Here is a 22,322-nt window from a genome sequence, read left to right as displayed (position 1 = left end):
TGATTAAAGTAACACATGCATTCTTAGAAAGAATAACAAGCATGCTGTTGGTGCTTTCCAGACTAAATAAATATTAGAGAACATACCTGCTGACAATTCTCGTTCTGCGAAGATGTAGCGTCGTTCAGAGAGACGCACATGTTGATGAGAGATGCTGTTGCTAAAAAAAGAAAAAAAATCATAATTTAGTTGTACATCATAGATTCGTTTCAGAGTAATCCATTTATAAATTTAACGAGTCCTGTTTTAATTTTAGAAGTCTTGTTTATCGTTATGAACGTCTGTTGACTAAGAAGTTCAATAGAAGAACATATATAAAATTATGCTTCAAAGAGCTAACGCAGAATTTCTGTGTAGCTTTATTCCTAGCTTTAACCAAAACGTTGAGAGTGTTTTTCTCGTCTCAGAAAGTGTGAACAGCCGGGTTAGCCTAGTGGTGCGGCAGGCATCTAATCTGTGTTCCACTTCTGTTCAAGTGTTTTGCAGCATTGCAGACGTAACATTTACGACAGCTGCATGAATGCGACAGCGCAGGTGTGGTAGATCACGAACTGGCGCCTGGTACACTTGTTTCTTGACAAGCCCCCACAGAAACAATCAAGTGGCGTAATGTCTGGGCTTTTAAGGGGCCAAGCAATCGATGAACTATCTGTCCCAATTAGATATCTAGGAAATGGTGATCCAAGAAATCCCTCACAATGTTCGCAAAGTGACACGATGTGCCATCTTGTTGAAAGATCACGTCGCGAGGGAGTTGTGGCACAGCGTACAGTTCCAACATGTATACGTATGTTGTTGCATTAAGTGTTGGCTTCCCGAAGAAGATTGGGTCTAGAACCCTGCCCTTTAACAATCCACAGCACACATTCACTGGCGGGGAGTTACTCTCGCATTCTATCAATGCGTTGGAGAAGGAGGGCCAAGAAGGGGGGGGGGGGGGGGCAGGGGGAGTGCGTTCAGTTCCGCATATGTGGTAACTGTGCGTGTTTACCATGCCGAAAGTGTCGCAGGTAGCCTCGTCCGAGACAGTGAAATCGAGGAATGCCTCGTTTTCATCCAGTTTTGCCCTATTTGTCTCCGCAAATACCTTCAATCGCGGCCTACCGTCATGCTTGATTTTGTGTCATGGGTGACATCGCGTACTGTCGAACTAGATAACTGTGACTGCCTACTTGCTTGTCGGATTGACTTACGAGGTCTCCGCTCGAAGGATGAACGAATTAATTCAACAGTACACTCTGGAACTGCGTGCTTGAAGTGGTGGTCCGATATTGAAAGCAAACTCCTAGTTTCCCTAAGCCACCTGTCCCTTTTCTTGAATGTTACTTAGCCGGCCAGGGTGAACGAGCGGTCCTAGGCGCTACAGGCTGGACCCGCGCGACCGGTACGGTCGCAGGTTCGAATCCTGCCTCGGGCATGGATGTGTGTGATGTCCTTAGGTTACTTAGGTTTAAGTAGTTCTAAGTTCTAGGGGACTGATGACTTCAGATGTTAAGTCCCATAGTGCTCAGAGCCATTTGAACCATTTTTTGAATGTTACGTAAGGGGAACATAGTCAGTTGGCTGTGGTCCTTTCTTACGCCGAAAACGAAGATGTTTTTATTATTATTATTGGCTTTGGGCACGTGCCCATACAGACACCTCGACAGTGAAAAGTTATTTATGAAGATAAAGATAAGAATGTAATGATAATACAACACCCAACCACCCAGAAAATCTCCTACCAGGCATGGAATCGAACCTGAAGCCCGTCAGTTAGCAAACCTCCAAGCTGACGGCGCAGCTACCGAGGAGAACGAAATCGTCGTCGTACCTGTGTAACAAACTTCACCTCCTCCAGAGAAAGCATTCAGAACACCTCCTGCTGTGGAGCATACGTGGCTATTAACTCGTGTTTACGTGAAAAATACTGTTACGCGCATGCCCAACCGATAGTAACTACAGCAAACAAACAAAAAAAGATTTTCAGTTACCATACTTGCAAAAAGAAATCGCCAATAAATATCTCAATAACGTCTCAAGTTATTAAGTTATTACATTTCATACACACATCAGAAAAAGTTTTGCATCTCCCCGGTTCCCAGAACTCCTGAAACAGACGTTGACTGTCGATATTGTATCACAAACACAGTCCCTTTGACTGTTCAGAGAAGTCACTAAAGCAACCCAAAGATTTAAACAACCATGCATGAGCAGCTCCTATTAGACGGAGGGGGTCCGTCAGCCGATCAGTCCCAGTCATTCCACCAAGAAGCAGGTACACGGCTCGTGTTGTCTGTAGTTCAACCATGCAGTTCGATAGCGTCCGCATAGTTGCTTTGTGCCAGGAAGGGATCTCAACAAGGGAAGTGTCCAGACGTCTCGGAGTGAACCAAAGCGGTGTTGTTCGGATATGGAGGAGATACACAGAGACAGCAATGCTCCTTGACATGCCTCGCTCAGGCCGCCCAAGGGCTATTACTGCAATGGATGACCGCAACCTACGGATTATGGCTCGGAGGAACCCTGATAGCAACACTACCATGTTGAATAATGCTTTTCGTGCAGCCGCAGGACGACGTGTTACGACTCAAACTGTGCGCAATAGGCTGCATGATGAGCAACTTCACTCCCGACGTCCATGGCGAGGTCCACCTTAGCGACCAGGACACCATGCAGCGCAGTACAGATGGGCCCAACAACATGCCGAATGGAGCGCTCAGGATTGGCATCACGTTCTCTTCACCGATGAGTGTCGCATATGCCTTCAACCAGACAACCGTCGGAGACGTGTTTGGGGGCAACTCGATCAGCCTGAACGCCTAAGACACACTGTCCAATGAGAGCAGCAAGGTGGAAGTTCCCAGCCGTTTTGGGGTGGCATCATGTGGGATCGACGTACGCCGCTGGTGGTCACGGAAGGCTCCGTAACGGCTTTACGATACGTGAATGCCATCCTCCGACCGATTGTGCACCCTTATCGGCAGCATATTGGCGAGGCATTCGTCTTCATGGACGACAATTCGCGCTCCCATCGTGCACGTCTTGGGAATGACTTCCTTCAGGATAACGACATCGTTCGACTAGAGTGACCAGCACGTTCTCCAGACATGAAACCCTATCGAACATGCCTGGGATAGATTGAAAAGGGCTATTTATGGACGACGTGACCCACCAACCACTCTGAGGGATTTACGCCGAATCGCCGTTGAGGAGTGGGACAATCTGGACAAACAGTGCCTTGATGATCTTGTGGATAGTATGCCACGACGAATACACACATGCATCAGTGCAAGAGGACGTGCTGCTGGGTGTTAGAGGTACTGGATATGCACAGAAATCTGAACCACTATCTCTGAAGGTCTCGCTGTACTGTGACGCCGGCCTAAGTGGCCGAGCGGTTCTGGGCGCTACAGTCTAGAACCGCGCGACCGCTACGTTCGCAGGTTCGAATTCTGCCTCGCGCATGGATGTGTGTGATGTCTTTAGGTTAGTTAGGTTTAAGTAGTTCTAAGTTCTAGGGGACTGATGACCTCAAAAGTTAAGTCCCATAGTGCTCAGAGCCATGTGAACCATTTGTACGGTGGCACAACATGCAATGTGTGGGTTTCAAGAGCGATAAAAGGGCGGAAATGATGTTTGTGTTGACCTCTATTCCAATTTACTGTACAGGTTCCGGAACTCTCGGAACCGAGGTAATGCAAAACTTTTTTTGATATGTGTATTATTACATTTTTAACTCGGACGCCCTATATAATACACGGTATTACAAATGATTTCTAATCTCGAGCTGATAACTCAAATTAATTTGACCACGCAGATATTACTGCAATGGTACACGGCGGCCTTTACGAAGAACAGCCTCACAGTCGGCGTCTACAGCTGAACAAGTCTATGGTTGCTAAATACTGTGCTTCCACTGGCTACTCCGCTAATCACGACATTCGGATACTGGTCACAACCTCAGCCCTTTGGGATTCTGTGGTATCGCCGGTGGCTAATTTACTCTTGGCTCTATTGGTCTTGAGAAGCAGTTAAGTAATTTCCCATTGTTGTTTCCATCGCCTTTGCACCTATTAAGTCCTGTGTCTGTAGTGATAGCCGGAGACACTAATCGCTGACTACTGCACTGGTATACAGCCAGCGCCGCAATAGAAGCATTTGTAGACACCGGGTACAACGGTAGTGGTCCGAAACTATTCCGGCACTAATTTAAACAGCGTGATAGACACAGGCAATGTTACGTATTTAGCACTTCGTCGCACTTTTCATCGTGATTCATTTCACCGACTGCCGAACAGTAGGAGTGACACTTTGAGATACTCATATTGTCATTTATTTTCAGCTCTGTCAGCAGGTCCTTGCTGTCTCTATTACATGAAACCAGTAGTTTCCTTTTTCAGTTCCCTATATCTCTTGAATTCCTTTAGATCATCCAACAAGTTTTCTTTTTTTCGAGTTCTTGCTTTCTTTTCTCTCTGAATGTAATTCAAGAACGGTTTTGTCATGTCGTCTCCACTTATAATAAACGTAGTCCAGTAGACCCTTTTTGGCACACCTGGCATTTCAAAAGTTTGCTGCTTTTTCGTATGCTTCTTCTTCATGGTCGAATGTTTCTGCACTATGTAACAATACACAAAAGACAAAGCATTTTATCCGTAGATTCTTCCGACAATTCATTATCGTAGCCAAAGATCACCTATCTTTCTACTACATTATTTTCCTATTTTTTCTTTCTATTATTTACATTCGTTTTGCCTCCTTGGCAATGATTTTCATTCCTTAAGCATTCCTCGAAATAAAAATACACTGTTTCCACCACTTCCTGAAATCCTATTAAAGATGAACCAGAAGGCAGCGTGCTATTCCGAAAAGACGAACGGTAGGAGTCGATGCACGAACAGAATACTTCGCTAGGGTACTACGAATCTGTGTCAAACAGTGGTGTATGTAGTGGGGACTGAAATGCAGCTACACGGCGGTATCACTGCGGTCCCCCGGTCGCCATTTACATTCCCCGTTAACGTGACGAATAGTCGTAATCTAGTTGACGGTTGACAGCGACCTAATAAGATAACGTTTTGCGTCTCCATCACGTAATGTGCGGCATAACGTTACGAACGTGGACAGGTAAAATCAAGAAGGATATCTACAATTCTACAACACAGAACAATGTCCCTGTCTTCAGATTACTCACAGTAATGTCAGAAATGATAATTACAGCAAGTACTACTGAACACAGGAGAAATGTACAGTTATACTTTTCAATTATGATTCATATTAAGTCTTACCGAACTATATTTATATGACCAGACGTGTCAAATGACTGTCGCTGTCGTGTGTTAACTGGCTATTGCTGTCATGGTCTTTATTCTGAGGACTGGTTTGCTGCAGCTCTACACGTTAGTCTACCCTCGGCAAGTCTCTTCCTCTCTGTATAAGTACTGCCACTTTCATCTCTCTTAACCTGGTTAGTACATACAGTCCTGGGTCTCCATCAACAACGTTTCCCATCCACACTTCCGTTCATTACCAAATCTGTAACTGCTTGATGACTTGTGACGTGTTCTACTAAGCTATCACTTATTTTCATCAACTTGTTCCTAAAATTCTTTTCTTCCCTGTTCCAGTAGCACCTCTTCAGTGGTTATCTGATCCGGCCACATCACCTTGGACAAAAAAAATGGTTCAAATGGCTCTGAGCACTATGGGACTTAACAGCTGTTGTCATCAGTCCCCTAGAACTTAGAACTACGTAAACCTAACCTAAGGACATCACACACATCCATGCCCGAGGCAGGATTCGAACCTGCGACCGTAGCAGTCGCGCGGTTCCGGACTGCGCGCCTAGAACCGCGAGACCACCGCGGCCGGCTCACCTTGGACAGTTTTCTATAATGCCACATTTCGAAAGCCTCCATTTTCTTCTTGTTAGTACTGTTTACCTTCTACATATCACTTCCATATAACGCTACAAAATGGTTCATATGGCTCTGAGCACTATGGGACTTAACATCTGAGGTCATTAGTCCCCTAGAACGTAGAACTACTTAAACCTAACTAACCTAAGGACATCACACACATCCATGCCCGAGGCAGGATTTAAACCTGCGACCGTAGCGGCCTCGCGGTTCCAGACTGAAGTGCCTAGAACCGCTCGGCCACTCCGGCCGGCTATGCTGTTCTCTATTCCAATTTTCTGTAAAGGTTCCGGAACTCTCGGAACCGAGGTTGTGCAAAACTTTTCTTGACGTGTGTATTATTATATTTTTAACCCGGACACCCTATATAATACATGGCCGGCTATAACGCTACACTCCTGACAAACAGTTAAAGAAACATCTTTCGAACACGTAAATGTGGTTCAGATATTGAAATGTTCTCGTTTTCAGTAAAGCTTTTTTCCTATTGCCAGTTGCGTTTCATACTCTCTTTACTTCTGCCATTGTCAGTTATTTTGCTGTCCAAATAGCAACACTCGTCTATTACTGTTAGTGCCTCATTTCTTAATCCAATTCCTGCAACATTAACTGACTGTAACATTTCATCCCTTTATTCTGCTTTTATTTACTTACTCTTTTCAAGAAGTTATCCTTTCCGTTCAACTGCTCTCCCAAGTCCTTTGCCGACCGAATTACAATGTTATCGGTATACCAATTTTTTTTTCTTGTTCCTGAAGTGTAATTCTTTTATCGAATTTCTTGTTGGTTTTCTTTATTACTTGCTCTGTATACATATTCAATAACATAATGTTTAGGCTACATCGCTATTCACTCCTGCTGCAACTAACAACAATAAATAAACACTTTTACAGTTACGGTATTTACTGACCAACAAACATTAATATTAGAATAACGCAGGATCCCTATCCCCAGGAAAAGAAACGAAAGTCCACAAGGAAATAAATGAAGTCGAAACAACTAACATCTGAAGATCAGAAGTACAGTGTCTATTACACGACGCAATCAGTAGCATATGGTAACGACGCGAGCAAATTAGAGCGTTCCTTACTACTTGGGCCACGGGAGCACGGCTATCGTGATGAAACGTCCAGAGTCTACACCTGTAGTCGAGTACTCCACACAGGCAATTTCTTACAGGTGTACAGCAGCGCTAGGCGATGAATTAAACAGTCCAGCGTGACAGTGAGAAATCGGTGCTCCATTAAAGACATAGCGTGTATCCACAGGACCTGTGGCCTGTAATTGAAAAGTGTCATGATGATCTCCCTATTCGGATCTCTGGGAGGGACTGCCAAGGGGGACGTGACCATGACAGACATAACGTTCTAAGAATAGGGGCGTGGAATATGAGAAAGTTGAACATGGTAGGGAAACTAGAAAACCTGAAAGGAAAATGCAGAGGCTCAGTCTATAAATGGTAGGGGTCAGTGAAGTGAAATGGAACAAAGACAAGGGTTCCTGGTCAGATGAGTGTAGGTTAATATCAACACCAGCAGAAAATGGTGTAACGGGAGTACGATTCATGATGAATAGGAAGGTAGGACAGAGAATGTGTTACAGTGAATAGTTCAGTGATAGCGTTCTTCTTATCAGAATAGACCAAACACCAAACCAATACCAACAACGATAATTCTGGTATACATGCCGACGACGGAAGCTGAAGATGAAGAGACAGAGAGAGTATATGAGGATACTGAAAGAGTAATACAGTACGTAAAGAGAGATGAAAATCTAACAGTCGTGGTGGACTGGAATGCAGTTGTAGGGGAAGGAGTAGAAGAGTAGGTTACAGGAGAAGATGGGCTTGGGACAAAGAATGTGAGAGGAGGAAGACTAATTGAGTTCTGAACCAAGTTTCAGCTATTAATGGCGAATACTCTGTCCAAGAATCACAGGAGGAGGAGGTTTACGTGGAAAAGGGTGGGGGATACAAGAAGATTTCGGTTACATTACATCATGGTCAGACAGAGATTTCGAAATCAGATACTGGAGCAGGTGTACTCAGGAGCAGATACAGACTCGCATCACAATACAGTAGTGACGGAGAGTAGGCTGAAGTTCAAGACATTAGTCAGGAAGAATCAATACACTAAGAAGTGGGATAGGGAAGTACTAAGGAATGACGAGATACGCTTGAAGTTCTCTAACACTGTAGCTACAACAATAAGGAATTGTTCAGTTGGCAGTACAGTTGAAGAGGAATGAACATTAAAGAATTTAGAAAGAAAAACATAGGTAGAAAGAAGGTAACTGCGAAGAAACCATGGGTAACAGAAGAAATACTTCAACTGATCGATGAAAGAAGGAAGTACAAAAATGTTCCGGGATACTCAGGAATACAGAAATACAAGTCGCTGAGGAATGAAATAAATAGGAAGTGCAGGGAAGTTAACACGAAATGGCTGCATGAAAAATGTGAAGAAATCGAAAAAGAAATGAGTATCGGAAGGACAAACTCAGCATATGGGAAAGTCAAAACAACCTTCGGTGACATTAAAAGCAAGGGCGATGACATTAAGAGTGCAACGGGAATTCCACTGTTAAATGCAGAGGAGAGAGCAGATAGGTGGAAAGAGTACATTGAAAGCCTCTATGAGGGTGAAGATTTGTCTGATGTGATAGAAGAAGAAACAGGAGTGGATTTAGAAGAGATAGGGGATCCAATATTAGAATCGAAATTTAAAAGAGCTTTGGAAAACTTGAAATCAACAAAGGCAGAAGTGATGGATAATATTCCATCAGAATTTCTAAAATCATTGAGGGAAGTGGCAACAAGACGACTATCCACGTTGGTGTGTAGAATGTATGAGTCTGGCGACGTACCATCCTGACAAGTGCGAGAATTACCGCAGAATCAGCTTAACAGTTCATGCATCCAAGTTTGCTGACAATAAAAATATACAGAAGAGTGGGAAAGAAAATTGAGAATGTGCCATATGACGATCAGTTTGGCTTTAGAAAAGGTAAAGGCACGAGAGAGGCAATTATGACATTGCGTTTGATAATGCAAGCAAGACCAAAGAAAAATCAAGACACGTTCATAGAATTTGTCGACCTGAAAAAAGCGTTCGACAATGTAAAACGTTGCAAGATGTTCGAAATTCTGAGAAAAATAGGGGTAAGCTGTAGGGAGAGACGGGTAATACAATATGCACAACAGCCAAGAGGAAATAATAAGAGTGGACGACCAAGAACGAAGTGCTCGTATTGAAAAGGGTGTAACACAAGGAGTGGGATTAAAATTCATGATGAAAGGATTTGATGATGACATTGCTATCCTGAGTGAAAGTGAAGAAGAATCAAATGATCTGCTGAATGGAATGAACAGTCTAATGAGTGCAGAATATGGGTAGAGAGAAAATCGAAGAAAGACAAAAGTAATGAGAAATAGCAGAGAAGAGAAGAGGAAGAAACTTAACATCAGTATTGAAGGTCACGAAGTAGATGAAATTAGGAATTCTGGTACCTAGGCAGCAAAATAAGCAATGACGGTCGGAGAAATGAGGACATCAAAAGCAGGCTAGCACTGGCAAAGAGGGCGTTCCTGGCCAAGAGGAGTCTACTAGTATCAAACATAGGCATTAATTTGAGGAAGAAATTTCTGAGAATGTGCGTTTTGAGCACAGCGATGTGTGGTAGTGAAACATGAATTTTGGGAAAACCGGAACAGAAGAGAATCGAAGTATTTGTGATATGGTGCTACAGACGGATGCTGAAAATTATATGGAGTGATAAAATAATGCATGAGGAGGTTCTGCGTGGGATCAGAGAGAAAAGGAATACGAGGAAAACACTGACAAGAAGAAGGGAGAGGATGATACGACATCTCTTACGACTCGAGGGAATGACTTCCAAGGTACTAGAGGGAGATGTAGAGGGAAAAAACTGTAGACATACATTGGAATACATCTAGCAAATAATTGAGGACGTAGGTTGTAAGGGCTACTCTGACATTAAGACGTTAGCACAGGAGAGGAGCTTATGGCAGACCGCATGAAACCAGTCAGAAAACTGATGACTCAAAAAAAAAATTCCGAGATTTATTTTTGCTGTTATTTCACGCAAACGCCGCTGCTCTCTGTCGCGCTGTGGATCTCGGAATACTAAATTACCTAACGATTTCCAAATGGAATGGCCCATGCGTCTAGCTCCAACTAGCATTCCGCGTTCTAAGTCTTTTAATTCCTGTCTTACGGCTATAATCAGGTCGGAAACCTTTTCACATGAATCACCTGACTTCAGATCACATCTCCGCCATTGCACCGCCCTTTTGAACCTTGTGTCCGCGATACTACCACCTGTTTATTTACATATAGCTATCGTATGATTTTTGTCACCTCAGTGTTCAATGGCCAGGTGGGGACTTGCTTTTTGTGTAATGGTAGTGTTCATATTCGTAGCAGTTGTCCGAGAAGGGCATTTGTTTAGCGAACTTCTCTTCAACAGCTGCGAAAGTTAACGGCAGTGGAACTCGTCCTCACCGAAACTGAATCAGTAGTGAGCAATGTTCTGCTAAGAACGCCCAACGGACGGATCTGAGTTTCGCTACAGGCGATTTTTCGCTGCTATGACCGAAGATGGATTCTGACGGCGACCGCTCATCATACAGATGCTCAAGCGATCCAAAGTAAGAGGCGGCGTACACAGGATGGAGATACTGCTGGCATCGTTCCCTCTTTCTGTCTCCCACCCCACCCATCAGCCTCGTGCATCTGCTGATTCTCTTGAAGGTTAGGAATGGAGTCAGGACTATTGAGCCGAGAGTTGAGTTGGAGGGTTTTAGCGCTTCTTCGATTTCCGCGGATGTTTTCTCTGAACCTCTCCAGAGGTCGGAACACTCCCGATAACGGCTAGATTTTCTTCCTCGTAGAGGGCAGTTTCACATGATTTACCGCGCGTGACGCCTGGTTGCCGTATGTTTTGTTGAAGTAGTCGGTCGCTCTCGCTAGCGGTTCCTCATGTGCAGACAGCTTCCGATTGAGGGCCAGCAGTGATTGACTTGAATGTGATGAACGATCCTCCCACCCTGCGAGTGACGGAGGATAACTTGCCACCCCCTCTCCACATTCTCAGATTCATCGATAGATGCGGCGATGTATTGTGACTGTCGAGGGGTGAAATAAGTTATTCTTTTTTGCTGCTTTTTCCACGTGTTTTTATTCTGATTGGTCCCCGAAGTTTACACCTTTACCACCATAAATGTTAATAGAATTGAATCTGATTTATGTTTGGCTTCATTGCGTTAGTTTACTTGTGATTCCTGTGCTGATATCGTACATTTACAAGAAGTTTTATTACCAGTTTTGTTCTCTCTGGAGTTCAGACTGTTTTTGAAGTGGCTCCCAAATGTACGACGGGTACCGCCAAATTCTTTCGTGATGTTATTCCCATTGCCGACATTGATTCTGGGAGGCGGATAAGGTGTCTTTTTGGGCTCAACTTGGTTGTTTTACACGCACCGTGCAGTATGCAGCTTTTTTAATGACAAAATTCTTCAGGCTTTCGTTGACAAATTGCCTTTTGGCTTCGGTCTTGGGTTTTTCGGCCGACGTTAGCTTGATGACTTTTCTGACGTTTCGCCAGAACGATTGCCTGGCACTGTCAAAGCTTCACCCTTCATTGCTTGTGATGGACTCAAATCCGCCATCAGCAGGTAGGATGAAGCTTTGAAAATGTAATCCGCTTGTGCTGGCCAAACTTCAGAAAAATTATCAAGCGAACGTCGGCCAAAGAACCAGAGACAGAAGCCAGCAGGCATGTTTTAAATTTCTGCGTGAATCTGTGACGGTTATTTGCTCTTTAACGTATCGTTTAGTATTCTTTTGTCAATATTGGCGCCCGAAGCGGTTGAACATAATTGAATGCAGTCAGCTGGGAATTCTATTGCTCCATCTCTGTTATTCATACTCGTTAGTTAAATTTCCCGGGGGATTTTTATTTTAGGGCCCTTTTAGTGGTGGTTCATCCTACACAAACTGTAAGAACTATATTATTACTACACTTAGCGTTCGGGATCTGTGGATAGGATTAGCATTTAAATAAATTTAACCCTCATTTCACTAATAAGAAATGGAGCCACAACAAGAGCATGGGAAAAAGTTGAAGGAATTTAGAAACCGAAATTTTACTTTTCGCTAATAATCCACTGTGACGGTTGCACGATATGTTTAATACTTTACCATGTTTGTCACAATCACAGAAACATGACCTAAATTTATTTTCACTGTTTTATTCTGTCTCGTTTCTTTCTCTTAGTCGCAGGGGGTTCTTAATTACAAAACGAGCGTCGTAATTCGTCAGACTATGGAACACTGCTGCCACTGTAAAAAAACTTAAGTCTATAATTTAAGTTATTGCTTGCATGAGCAGATCCTGTAAAAGCTCCAGTAAAATGACAATGTTCTCTGTGTTTTATATTAGGTTGCTTGAAGCGTTCGTTGCACATATGGCAATTTCCTGCTCCTTGAAACGATCTTCAACACTAATATTGATCTTTTTGTTATGCAACAAGTAATTTTTCGAGCACTTGGAAATAAGATAAAGCTGTTTGCTGAACCATAACGTATAGTCACCATATCAGCATAGTTGAAACTCTTGCGTATCTTTCACTACAAGTACAGTGCACACTGAAAGCAATGCTATATTGTTTATATACATGAATTTCGTCAGTAACACTTGGTTGTAGCAAGCACTTGGTCTCTGCATACAGGACAAATAATAGCTTTAATCGGTTTCTAAACTCGTCGAATTTAACGTGCAAACTTCTTCGGGCATCACACTGTTCATTGTTTTGAATTGCGAATATTCAACGAAGTGTCCTGAAGATTTCTCTCTAGAGTCAAAATAACACAAACAGGTCACATATGTGCAGTTGACTATTTATCAGCAGTAAATGATACAACTTGGTAGTCGTTAAAGTTTTCTTATCTAAAAGCTTCTCCTTCTTCCTGGCCTTGTCCCATATCTTCAAGAATTCGGCATATTAATTACTGCATTTGGCAATGTCAGTGGTAGAGCGTGGCCAGATGCCCTTCCTATCACCATCCCTAACCCCCCCCCCCCCCCCTCTCTCCGCCCCTCCGAGACGAAATTGCTGTAACCCATGTCTCTGCGTGTAGTGTTATCCCAAGAAGCAGTGTGTGAACGTTTTCGGGATGTTTGCAAATCGTTCTGTGGCGGGACACGGGTGCCAGCCAAATATTCACGTAGTCAGGTGGGGGAAACCCCCTAAAAGCCACATCCAGACTCGCCAGCTCACCAGTCCTCGTCGTCTACAGGTCGGGAGGACTGAGTTCCAGCTCAGTGCACCTCCCCACACCCTGGAAGCGGCGTGGTAACGTGCGTGGCTATACGGTCAGGTTTTTTATGTAACATCAATGCTGAATTCCCATATTCATGATTATAATGTTTTGTTACATGCAATGAAACTAAACATTTTTCCTCCATATTTTTCCCTCCTTACCCATCCACTCAGGATCATAATTCTACACGCTTACGAACACCATTTCGTCGTTTTTCTCAAATATGTATACTTGTCTCAGTTCAGTAGAGAAAGAAATGTTAGTGAAATTTGATGCATCCAGTATATATGATAAATAGAGACGTAGCTTACATGATCGTCTGCAGGGTACAGTCCAGCTGTAACTGATCACTTGAAACGACATTTCAACACTTTCCATGGCATATTTCTTTATATTCATTTTTTGTAATTTTCTTTTCATTCCTGCATAAAATTCTTTAATTTCAAATGACAGAGCACAGAATTCAGTCGTGCTTTTCTTGCGGGTTTTGTTCGGCAAATCTAGATATGGCCTAGTGCCTAGCGATTATCAGTGCACCATTCCGTAGTATCAATGCATGCTCTAGTAGTCATTCCGCCGTTGTTCAGGCTTTTGTCACAGTTCTATCAAGACAGTCTTGAAAGAATTTTGCCGGCCGCGGTGGTTTAGCGGTTCGAGGCGCTCAGTCCGGAACCGCGCGACTGCTACGGTCGCAGGTTCGAATCCTACCTCGGGCATGGATGTGTGTGATGTCCTTAGGTTAGTTAGGTTTAAGTAGTTCTAAGTTCTAGGGGACTGATGACCACAGATGTTAAGTCCCATAGTGTTCAGAGTCATTTTTTTTTAAAGAATTTTGACAGAAGCCCGATCAATACGGGACTGGCGTTCTACTCACATCACAGTCGTTCAGTGTACCTACGTTCCTAATGGAAGATAACCTGATGAAAGTTCCTTAATTATTTTCAAGCTAACACAAATATTCAAACATTCCTGTCATGCTCAACTGAAATCACAAACTTTGAAAGCTTCCAGTTTTTTTTATAAGTCAGACTGTAACACTGACTATCACTCACTGGTTTTATCACACAGAGAAAGAGTTGCATTCTTGCTATTCATATACATTTCTCTAATGTCAGCCGACTAGGGCAGTAGGAATTTGCAGACAAGTGAGACATTTGTCTTAAGTGCCCCGTTGGACTATTGTACTCTGTTGATGAAACCTAGAACACAAGCCAGTCGAAGTTGGCTGCAACGCCAGCGCGCATTAGATTCTGAAATGCAGAACTAACTGGGGTCATCTCATTCAAGAGTATTATTATTACCACTGACTTCAACCTACTTTGCATATGCTCACCCATTATTTATAACTGTATCGTATATTATACACTACTACTCAGACTGCAGAATTATCTGCAACAGTTTCTCTTCTTTGCCAATAGCTCGTAAATGGAAATGTCACAGTGTTCCAGCCAGCCACCAGAATTTTGTGACTATGTTTTGTAGCTGCAGCAAGCAAGAAGAAGATACTCCTCAGTCGTACGAACACTCTGCTGTAAATATAAGATGTGAGACTATTGATAGCAATATGCATTATTTACATTTCGAGTGAAATAAGCTGATAATGGTGATACATGCACACAGGACGTGTAACTGTGCCAGCACCAACTTTGGTTCGCGGTACAACCGGCGAAATAATCACTTACTAGTGGCCGTCTTGCTTTTAATATGTATCATCCTACTTAGCCAGCAAGGTATCAGGAATGTTAAGTTTGCTGACGTAAACTTGTTCATGTCGTAGTTCCGACATTACAAAGATGTGGGCTGCACGTGCTGACTGAAAGAACAGTTGGGCGTAATTTTGTGTATACATTCCAAGTGTATTACATTTTGCCGTGTTAACTTAAACGCACATGCGAAGAACATTTGCTGCGAAGGCAAAACCTGACACGAGTTAGATTTCTGTACTCCCTGTGGAACATAACCTCAAACAGGTCACGGAATGGTGAGAAATTATCGACTTTCTTACGCATCGTTCCTTGAACATTATTTTCAATAGGAGATGGTGCTCAAGTAGCAGACGACACCATATTTCAACATACCTTCAAAATTCAATGTGTTTTATTTGGACTATAGTGACTTACCAGCGTAAAACTAAATTATATAGTAAGTAAACATTCCATTTTACATTTTGCTCACAAATACAAGTACCTTATATTAACTCTCAAAAATGGTGACACCATTAATAAACAAAAACATGTTATTGATTTAGTTATGCAATAAGTGTAGATTTAAATTTTTTTCTCACAAAACGTCAAAATTCGAAATAGACCGAACTAGTCCACCACGCTATCATCTGTTGGCGACGCCCCCGCGGTCAACATGCAAATGTTTAGGTACATACTGTGTGCTATAACTAAATTAAAAACAGAAACTTCAGCAAAAAGGCAATAACATCATCTGAAAACTGTTCTCAGTGTAATGATTCGTCTTTTCCTACCACAAACTGAAGAAAAATGGGAAGAACGACCCATATTTGCTACAAAACAACACTAATTATAACTTTTCTATTATATACCATTATGCCATATCAATTTCCCCTGTAGAATGATGTTTGTTGGAGTGTGTCATTCCTACATATCATTAAAATCGTATCAAGAAAGTTTGATTTCTATACCTCAATGCCAATGATATTCCAGTTGCTACTACCTTCACATCTTTTCTACAATAACATTTAGATTACAGATACGTCTTTCATAATACATCTACAACCAGTATACTGAAATTGTAACCTATATGTTGAAAATACATTGTCAAAATATAACGTACTACATTTCTAACACACTACCGAGATCATTATCAAAATGTGATTGTAAACTACTGCTGTAGATACCGAAAAAACTTAGAAGCATTAAAATATCATTGGCATTATCGTCTAGGTTTTACCTTATTATTTTACTTGCGTGAAATGGCTTACTTTCTAACAGAGTGCACACTGTATAAGGTTTGGCTGAGTGCAGTCAAGTGAAGTATATGCCTGTCCCAGCCATCCTGTTTCATAGTTCCTGGAAAAGCACGCAGATATTACGCCACTGCGTAATAAAACCCATGACCACTGGACGAGAATAATGTCATGCCCTGCACATCCTTGCAATAGAAAGCTGTCTGATTGGCTGTTTCTTTTTTATGACAATAAATATTGAACTGCGGGCGAGCTAAATATGTATGTTTACCGTAGTACAATTGGTCAGAAACTCTGTAGTCGACTATTTCGTTATTTAGCCTGTTTCCGAAAAATAAAATAGAAAGGCGAGAGGACCAAGGCGCGGCTTGAAAAGGGGAAAGGAGAGTTGAAGGGGACAGAGTGTAGGGTAAAAGACGGTAGAGTAGAGGGAGGGCGGAGATGAGATTGACAGAGGGGAGGGGGAGAAGATGGTAGGCAAAATGGAGGGGGGCGGAGAAGAGAAGGGGTCAAGGGCGAGGTTAAGGTCAAATGTGGATCAGAATCGGTACAGACCTCCTACACACACTTTAGTAACCTGGCATCAACAAACAAAGTATTGAAGGGATTGGGAATTCGTTCGGCGACTCCTCTGCAATCGTATATCTTGGTTTCCGTGGAAGAGAGAGACTGTTGAAATAATAGTGGCGCAAGGAAGCGATGGTGGGTTACGTTTTATTAGTGGTATCAGCTCAATGATAAAGTTGTCAGAAAAGTATGTGGAAGAGTGTTCTCATAGGAATGTATTTGTACTGAAATTGTCTGATTCCCAGGAAGTCTAACAAGGAAAGAACCTTGTTAAATGTGAAAACTGATTTGAGAGAAAAAATGCATTTATTTCAGAGAATTTGGAAAAATATTTAGTAATAAACACGTCTGATAATAGCAATGGTAAATAGTTACTGTTGATATTATACTCGTAAACTGGTAACAAAATGTTTTAAGTTGGTAAGCAGTTTAAAATTTTGTATTTGCTTATTCCTTTTAAGTGTTTCAGTGAAGTATTTTTAATGGACGTACCCATATTCTGGTACATAAATGCGTCTTTAAACGCATACATTTCTCGTTTCTATTGTAAAGCCGTGTGCAAATTTTATTTGCTGTTAATGAATATCAGCCTCTCCTCTTCTCATGTTGTTTAGGGATTTCTTACATCACGGACATGAATGTAATAGGGTATAACGATTTGCAATGTCTGTCTTTCAATTTGGGTCAGAAAACGGAGGTAACCTCTATACGCTGCCGGTCATTGTAACCGCAATATCAGTAAGGATAGAAAATAATGTAATTTCACTTAATAAACGTGTGTATTACGATGTGGAAAAATACACGATTAAGTATAAAATTGATTTGGTGTTGCACACGGTTTTAGTACGCAGAGCTGCAACTTCTGACGTGAGTAATGGTTCTAAGCCAGCTGGGCATCGAATCGATCTGCGTTTGGATGACAGATGAGGGTACATCGTCCCTTGGTGCATCATCTCTATACCAAACTTCATCACTTGTAGTGGCTGCCCAGTGATGTTACGCTAATCCCTCGGCAGCCCACGACCACATGCTTTAAGTGAGTGAGTGACCTGGAACACCTGGCCAGGCCACAAGCGAGCATCCTCTGTATCAAGATCGGTCAGGACAGCACGGGAGATATGCAGTCCAACGTAATCGTTTTGAATGACAACGTCACAGAGACATTAGTGTTGACAAGTCAGAGATACTCTGAGGTGGCAGAAGTCATGCGGTAGCGATCTGTACATATAGAGATGGTGGTAGTATCGCGTACATAACATATAAAAGGGCAGTGCACTTGAAATCTGGTTTCGCAGGACAGAGCGGATCAGGTTGTGGAAAGGGGCCAAAATCAGTTACCGTTAGTTACACTTTATTCCTCGAAAACACAATGCACAGTTTTCTCTTTACAACAACAAGGATGAATTCAAGGCTGAGGCCCAAGTAACTTCTCAATAATTAGCTTTAAATAATTCCTTTTAAAACACAAGGATTTAGTGAAATGACTGAAGGCCTTACTTAAGTAAAATTAAAATATCCTTAAATAATTCCTTTTAAGGCACAAGAATTTAGACAAATGGCTGAAGGCCTTACTTAAGTAAAATTAAAATATCTTCTCGGGTAAAGGCCCGAATAATATTTCAGATCAACAAAGGAAAGTCTTTAAAAGGCAACCATTTACAAATTTCGGCTGAAAGCCATAAGGAAAATTTGAATTAATTCCTCGGCTGAAAGCCCAATAATATTTCAACATAATAAAAGGCAACCTTTGAATACATGCATTTACACAATACAACAGAAAACCATCTTAAGAAAACTTGAAATATCTTAACGGCTGAAGACCCAAACAATTATTCAAAATCATTAAAGACAAACCTTAAGATAAGCAATTACACAGCATGTGTGAAGGGCATTTTAAGAATTCAAGATACTTAAAGAGAAACCTTACACACAGGAATTTACACATTACAGCTGAAAGCTGCAAATTTTAAAACAAACGCAGCGGAAGGCCTAAATACAGACCAAATTAGAATTTTGATGTGTCGGCAGCTGGGCCAACACCTTGTAGATAGAGGTGGCTTAAAAGGCACGCTAGACTAACGCAGACGGGCGTGAAGTACTGGAACAGGATACGTAATTAATGCTATGAAGAAAAGTACGTAGCTGGTATAATACTTATCTTTAATCAATCATTGTGGTACATCGCACAAAGGAGACTTTAATTACAATCACTGTAAGGCTAATGGCGCCTTGCTAGTTCGTAGCCATTAACTTAGCTGAAGGCTATTCTGTCTCTCGGCTAATGAGAGAGAAAGGCTTCGTACGTCTAGTCGCTAGCTCTGTCGTCCGTACAACTGGGCTGAGTTCGAGTCAGTCTCTCGAGACCTGCCTTGTGGTGGCGCTAGGTTTGCGATCACACAGTGGCGACACGCGGGTCCGACATGTACTACAGGACCGCGGCCGATTTAAGCTACCACCTAGCACGTGTGGTGTCTGGCTGTGACACCACAAATTTCAAATAAAACACGGCTGAAGGCCTAATCTTAAAATACTTCACATAAAGTTCGGCTAAAGGCCATGTACTTAACATAGAACAGACAAAATTAATACATGGCTGAAAGCCTGGCACAGTACTTGCGACAAAAGAAAATAACAATCACAAACAACAGATCAGTGGTGCTCGGAAGTGTTACAAGGGTCGACCTGGGGAGGAAACTGTAATAACTGTTTAGGTGAGACAGGCAGCCAAGCGTAACACTAAATAATCGGGAGGCAGCACGACCTAGGGACGGCTGAAGAACCAACCAGCAACATAATGAATTCCCTTCCACCTGACCAATGGGATGATAACCAAAAATATCAGCAAGGACGAGGATTGCAGCAGGAGTGTGTCTTAATAATTGGTATCTAAACACAGTCAAGGCACAATAACCACTCAAAGAAAAAGGGAGAACAACATCAAGCTTTCGAACTACATGCTGTGCTGGACAGCATCAATGCGGTGAGGAAAACACACTGCCTGAAACTATGCTAACGACCAGGACGGGTAACTGGAACGTTAATGGCCACAAGGCAGAAGATACCGCTGGTGGACTTCGCTAATAAATTATAATCATTTCAAAAGTTAAACCCCATAGAGGAAGACAGCTGCAAAATTTTGCCGACTCCAGCACACCATCACATTGCTGCTTGCAGGAACAGCCCAGGAAGCAACAACCAGTAATCAATGAAGAGATGTCACAGTAGTTGAGGTTTCATAATAGGTTCACTGATTACTCAACTCCACTATGCAAGTTCGGTGGGCGACGAACTTAGCAGTTGTCGCAGCTAGTGCCACACAACTCTAACCACATGCGCACACTGCCAGCGGCCCCGGCCGGACCTCACGCCGCGGAGACTTCCTCGCTGCTCCATCGCAACCGACCAGCGGCCTCACAGGCACCACGTCACGGAAATATAGCGGCCACACCAAAGAAGGTTCAACAGTACTAGTATCGATAAACGCTGCTGCTGCCGCTGATGGAGGCAAGTGAGCAACTCATTCAGGTAGTAACTGAGGGAGTAATATGACGCCACTCGATGGTGACAAAAAGTCAAAAAAGAAAATGGGTTCAGCTCGAGCCGACCACGGCTCAGCATTGGTGGAGGACTCGTTTGTACTCAGTTGATCCACGTGAAAGGATTTCCGACATGATTATGGCCGCACAATGGGAATTAACAAGCTCTGAACTTGGAATGGTAGTTGCAGCCAGTTGCATGAGACATTCAGTTTCGGAAGTGGTTAGGAAATTCAATATTCTGAGAACCACAGTGTCACGAGTGTGCCGAGAATACCAAATTTCAGGCAGTACCTCTCACCACGGACAACGCAGCGGCTGACGGCCTTCACTCAGTGACAAAGAGCAGTGACAATCTGGAATGTACAACGAACGTATTCGTTAGAATAGTGTGGTGTAACTTGACGATAATGAGCTGTGACAGCCTACCGTCGCGAGTGCCTTTTGCTAAGAGCACGACATCGCCTGCAGAATCTCTCCTGCGCTCGTGACTGTATCAGTTGGACCCTAGACGACTGGAGAACAGTTGCCTGGTGAGAAGCGTCCCGACTTCAGTTCGTACAAGCTAATGGTAGGGATCGAGTCTGGCGCAGATCCCACGAAGCCATGGACCTAAGTTGTCAATAAGGCACTTTGCAAGCTGCTGGTGGCTTCATAGATAGTGCTTTGGGCTTTGTATACATGGAATGGACTATGATCTAACTAAAGCGATTTAGACTGGAAATGGTAATGTTCGGCTATATGACACCATTTCCAGCCATTCAGGGACTTATGCTACGGATGACAATGCGCCATGTCACTGGACTACAATTGTTCGCGATTGGTTTGAAGAACATTTTGGAAAATTCTAGAGAATAATTTGGCCACCCAGATCGCCCGGCATGAATCCCATCGATCATTTGTAGGATACTATCGTGAAGTAGTTTCGTGCACGAAATCGTGCATAGTGGACCACTACAGAGGCATCATGGCTCATTGTTTCTGCAGGGGACTTCCAACAACGTTCCGAATCCTTGCCACACTACACCGCCCAAAGGGAGGTCCGACACGATAACTCATGACTGTTGTCACCTCAGTGTATAATGGTTCTGAACAAATTAACGGCTACATGAACTACAACGATCGTGTTGTTTACCCAAACGGCACCCTGTGTCGTTATCTTGCTGTACAGTGAACTGTGGCTCGTCTGCTAAGACGACTTGGTACCACTCCGGTGCTCATTGTTGCCAGTGGGCGCTTGTCACGCCTCTCTCTCTCTCTCTCTCTCTCTCTCTGAAACCTCTGCTGTGTGGTCTTGCCTTATATGGAAAATGTAGGTGGTATTGCGCATAACTACTTTGTGTAGTTACAGTGTAATCCTAATCATCTTCATTTCAAAGAACGTAGTATACACTGACATTTGATGTATACCATCTTTCTGGATTTGCAGTTTTGATGGTCAGCAGTGTATCTGATAAGTCGACTACAAGTAGGTGTGTTACTTGAACAGCTGTCACCAGCAGCTGGCCTTAACAATCTCTACGGGACTGGCTGTGAAGAGTGTGTGTGGTGTGTGCAGGTACAGCGTGTCCTCGTTCCTGGCGCCGTTGGCCGTGCTGGTGGTGACGTACGCTCGCATCTGCTGCTCGCTGTGGCGGCACGCTGGCCACCCGCGCATCTCGCGCGCCAAGGTCAACTCGGTGCGCCAGAGCGTCGCCGTCGTCTCGCTGTACGCCGCATGCTCCGCACCCTTCTGCGGCGCCCAGCTGCTCGCCTCCTGGCACGCCAACTCGCCCTTCCTCACTGGTGAGAGATGCTAGCTGCCCTGCAAGATGCCATATGGGGTCAACGTTCTTGTGACTATATATAGTCTTGGCGTTACATTACATCTTCTTCAGCACACCTTACCGACGTGTAGAAGAATCTCACCTTTGGTCCATTCAAAATAGGGGCCGGCATTCAGTGACTGGTATCTGTATATTTCTTCTTAACACGGAAATCCCTTCGATCATCACTTGCCGATCATAACTGGACTAGGAGAAGTGCGAAGTGGCACCGG

The 22,322-nt window shown here is 43.2% G+C and overlaps 1 protein-coding gene across 1 annotated transcript in view; it reads left to right on the top strand.

Moving 5' to 3' along the window:
- The window catches only part of LOC126218463 (vasopressin V2 receptor-like), a 128,507-nt gene that overhangs the window by 92,656 nt on the left and 13,529 nt on the right, over positions 1-22,322 (top strand). Inside the window, exon 4 of the mRNA XM_049942129.1 lies at positions 21,843-22,069. Coding sequence (XP_049798086.1) covers positions 21,843-22,069 — 227 coding nt within the window. The remainder of the gene's footprint in view (positions 1-21,842; positions 22,070-22,322) is intronic.

Source organism: Schistocerca nitens, chromosome 1 (genome assembly GCF_023898315.1).
Source record: "Schistocerca nitens isolate TAMUIC-IGC-003100 chromosome 1, iqSchNite1.1, whole genome shotgun sequence".
Taxonomy (NCBI): Eukaryota; Metazoa; Arthropoda; class Insecta; order Orthoptera; family Acrididae; genus Schistocerca; species Schistocerca nitens.
This window is presented reverse-complemented; position numbering and strand designations above follow the sequence as displayed.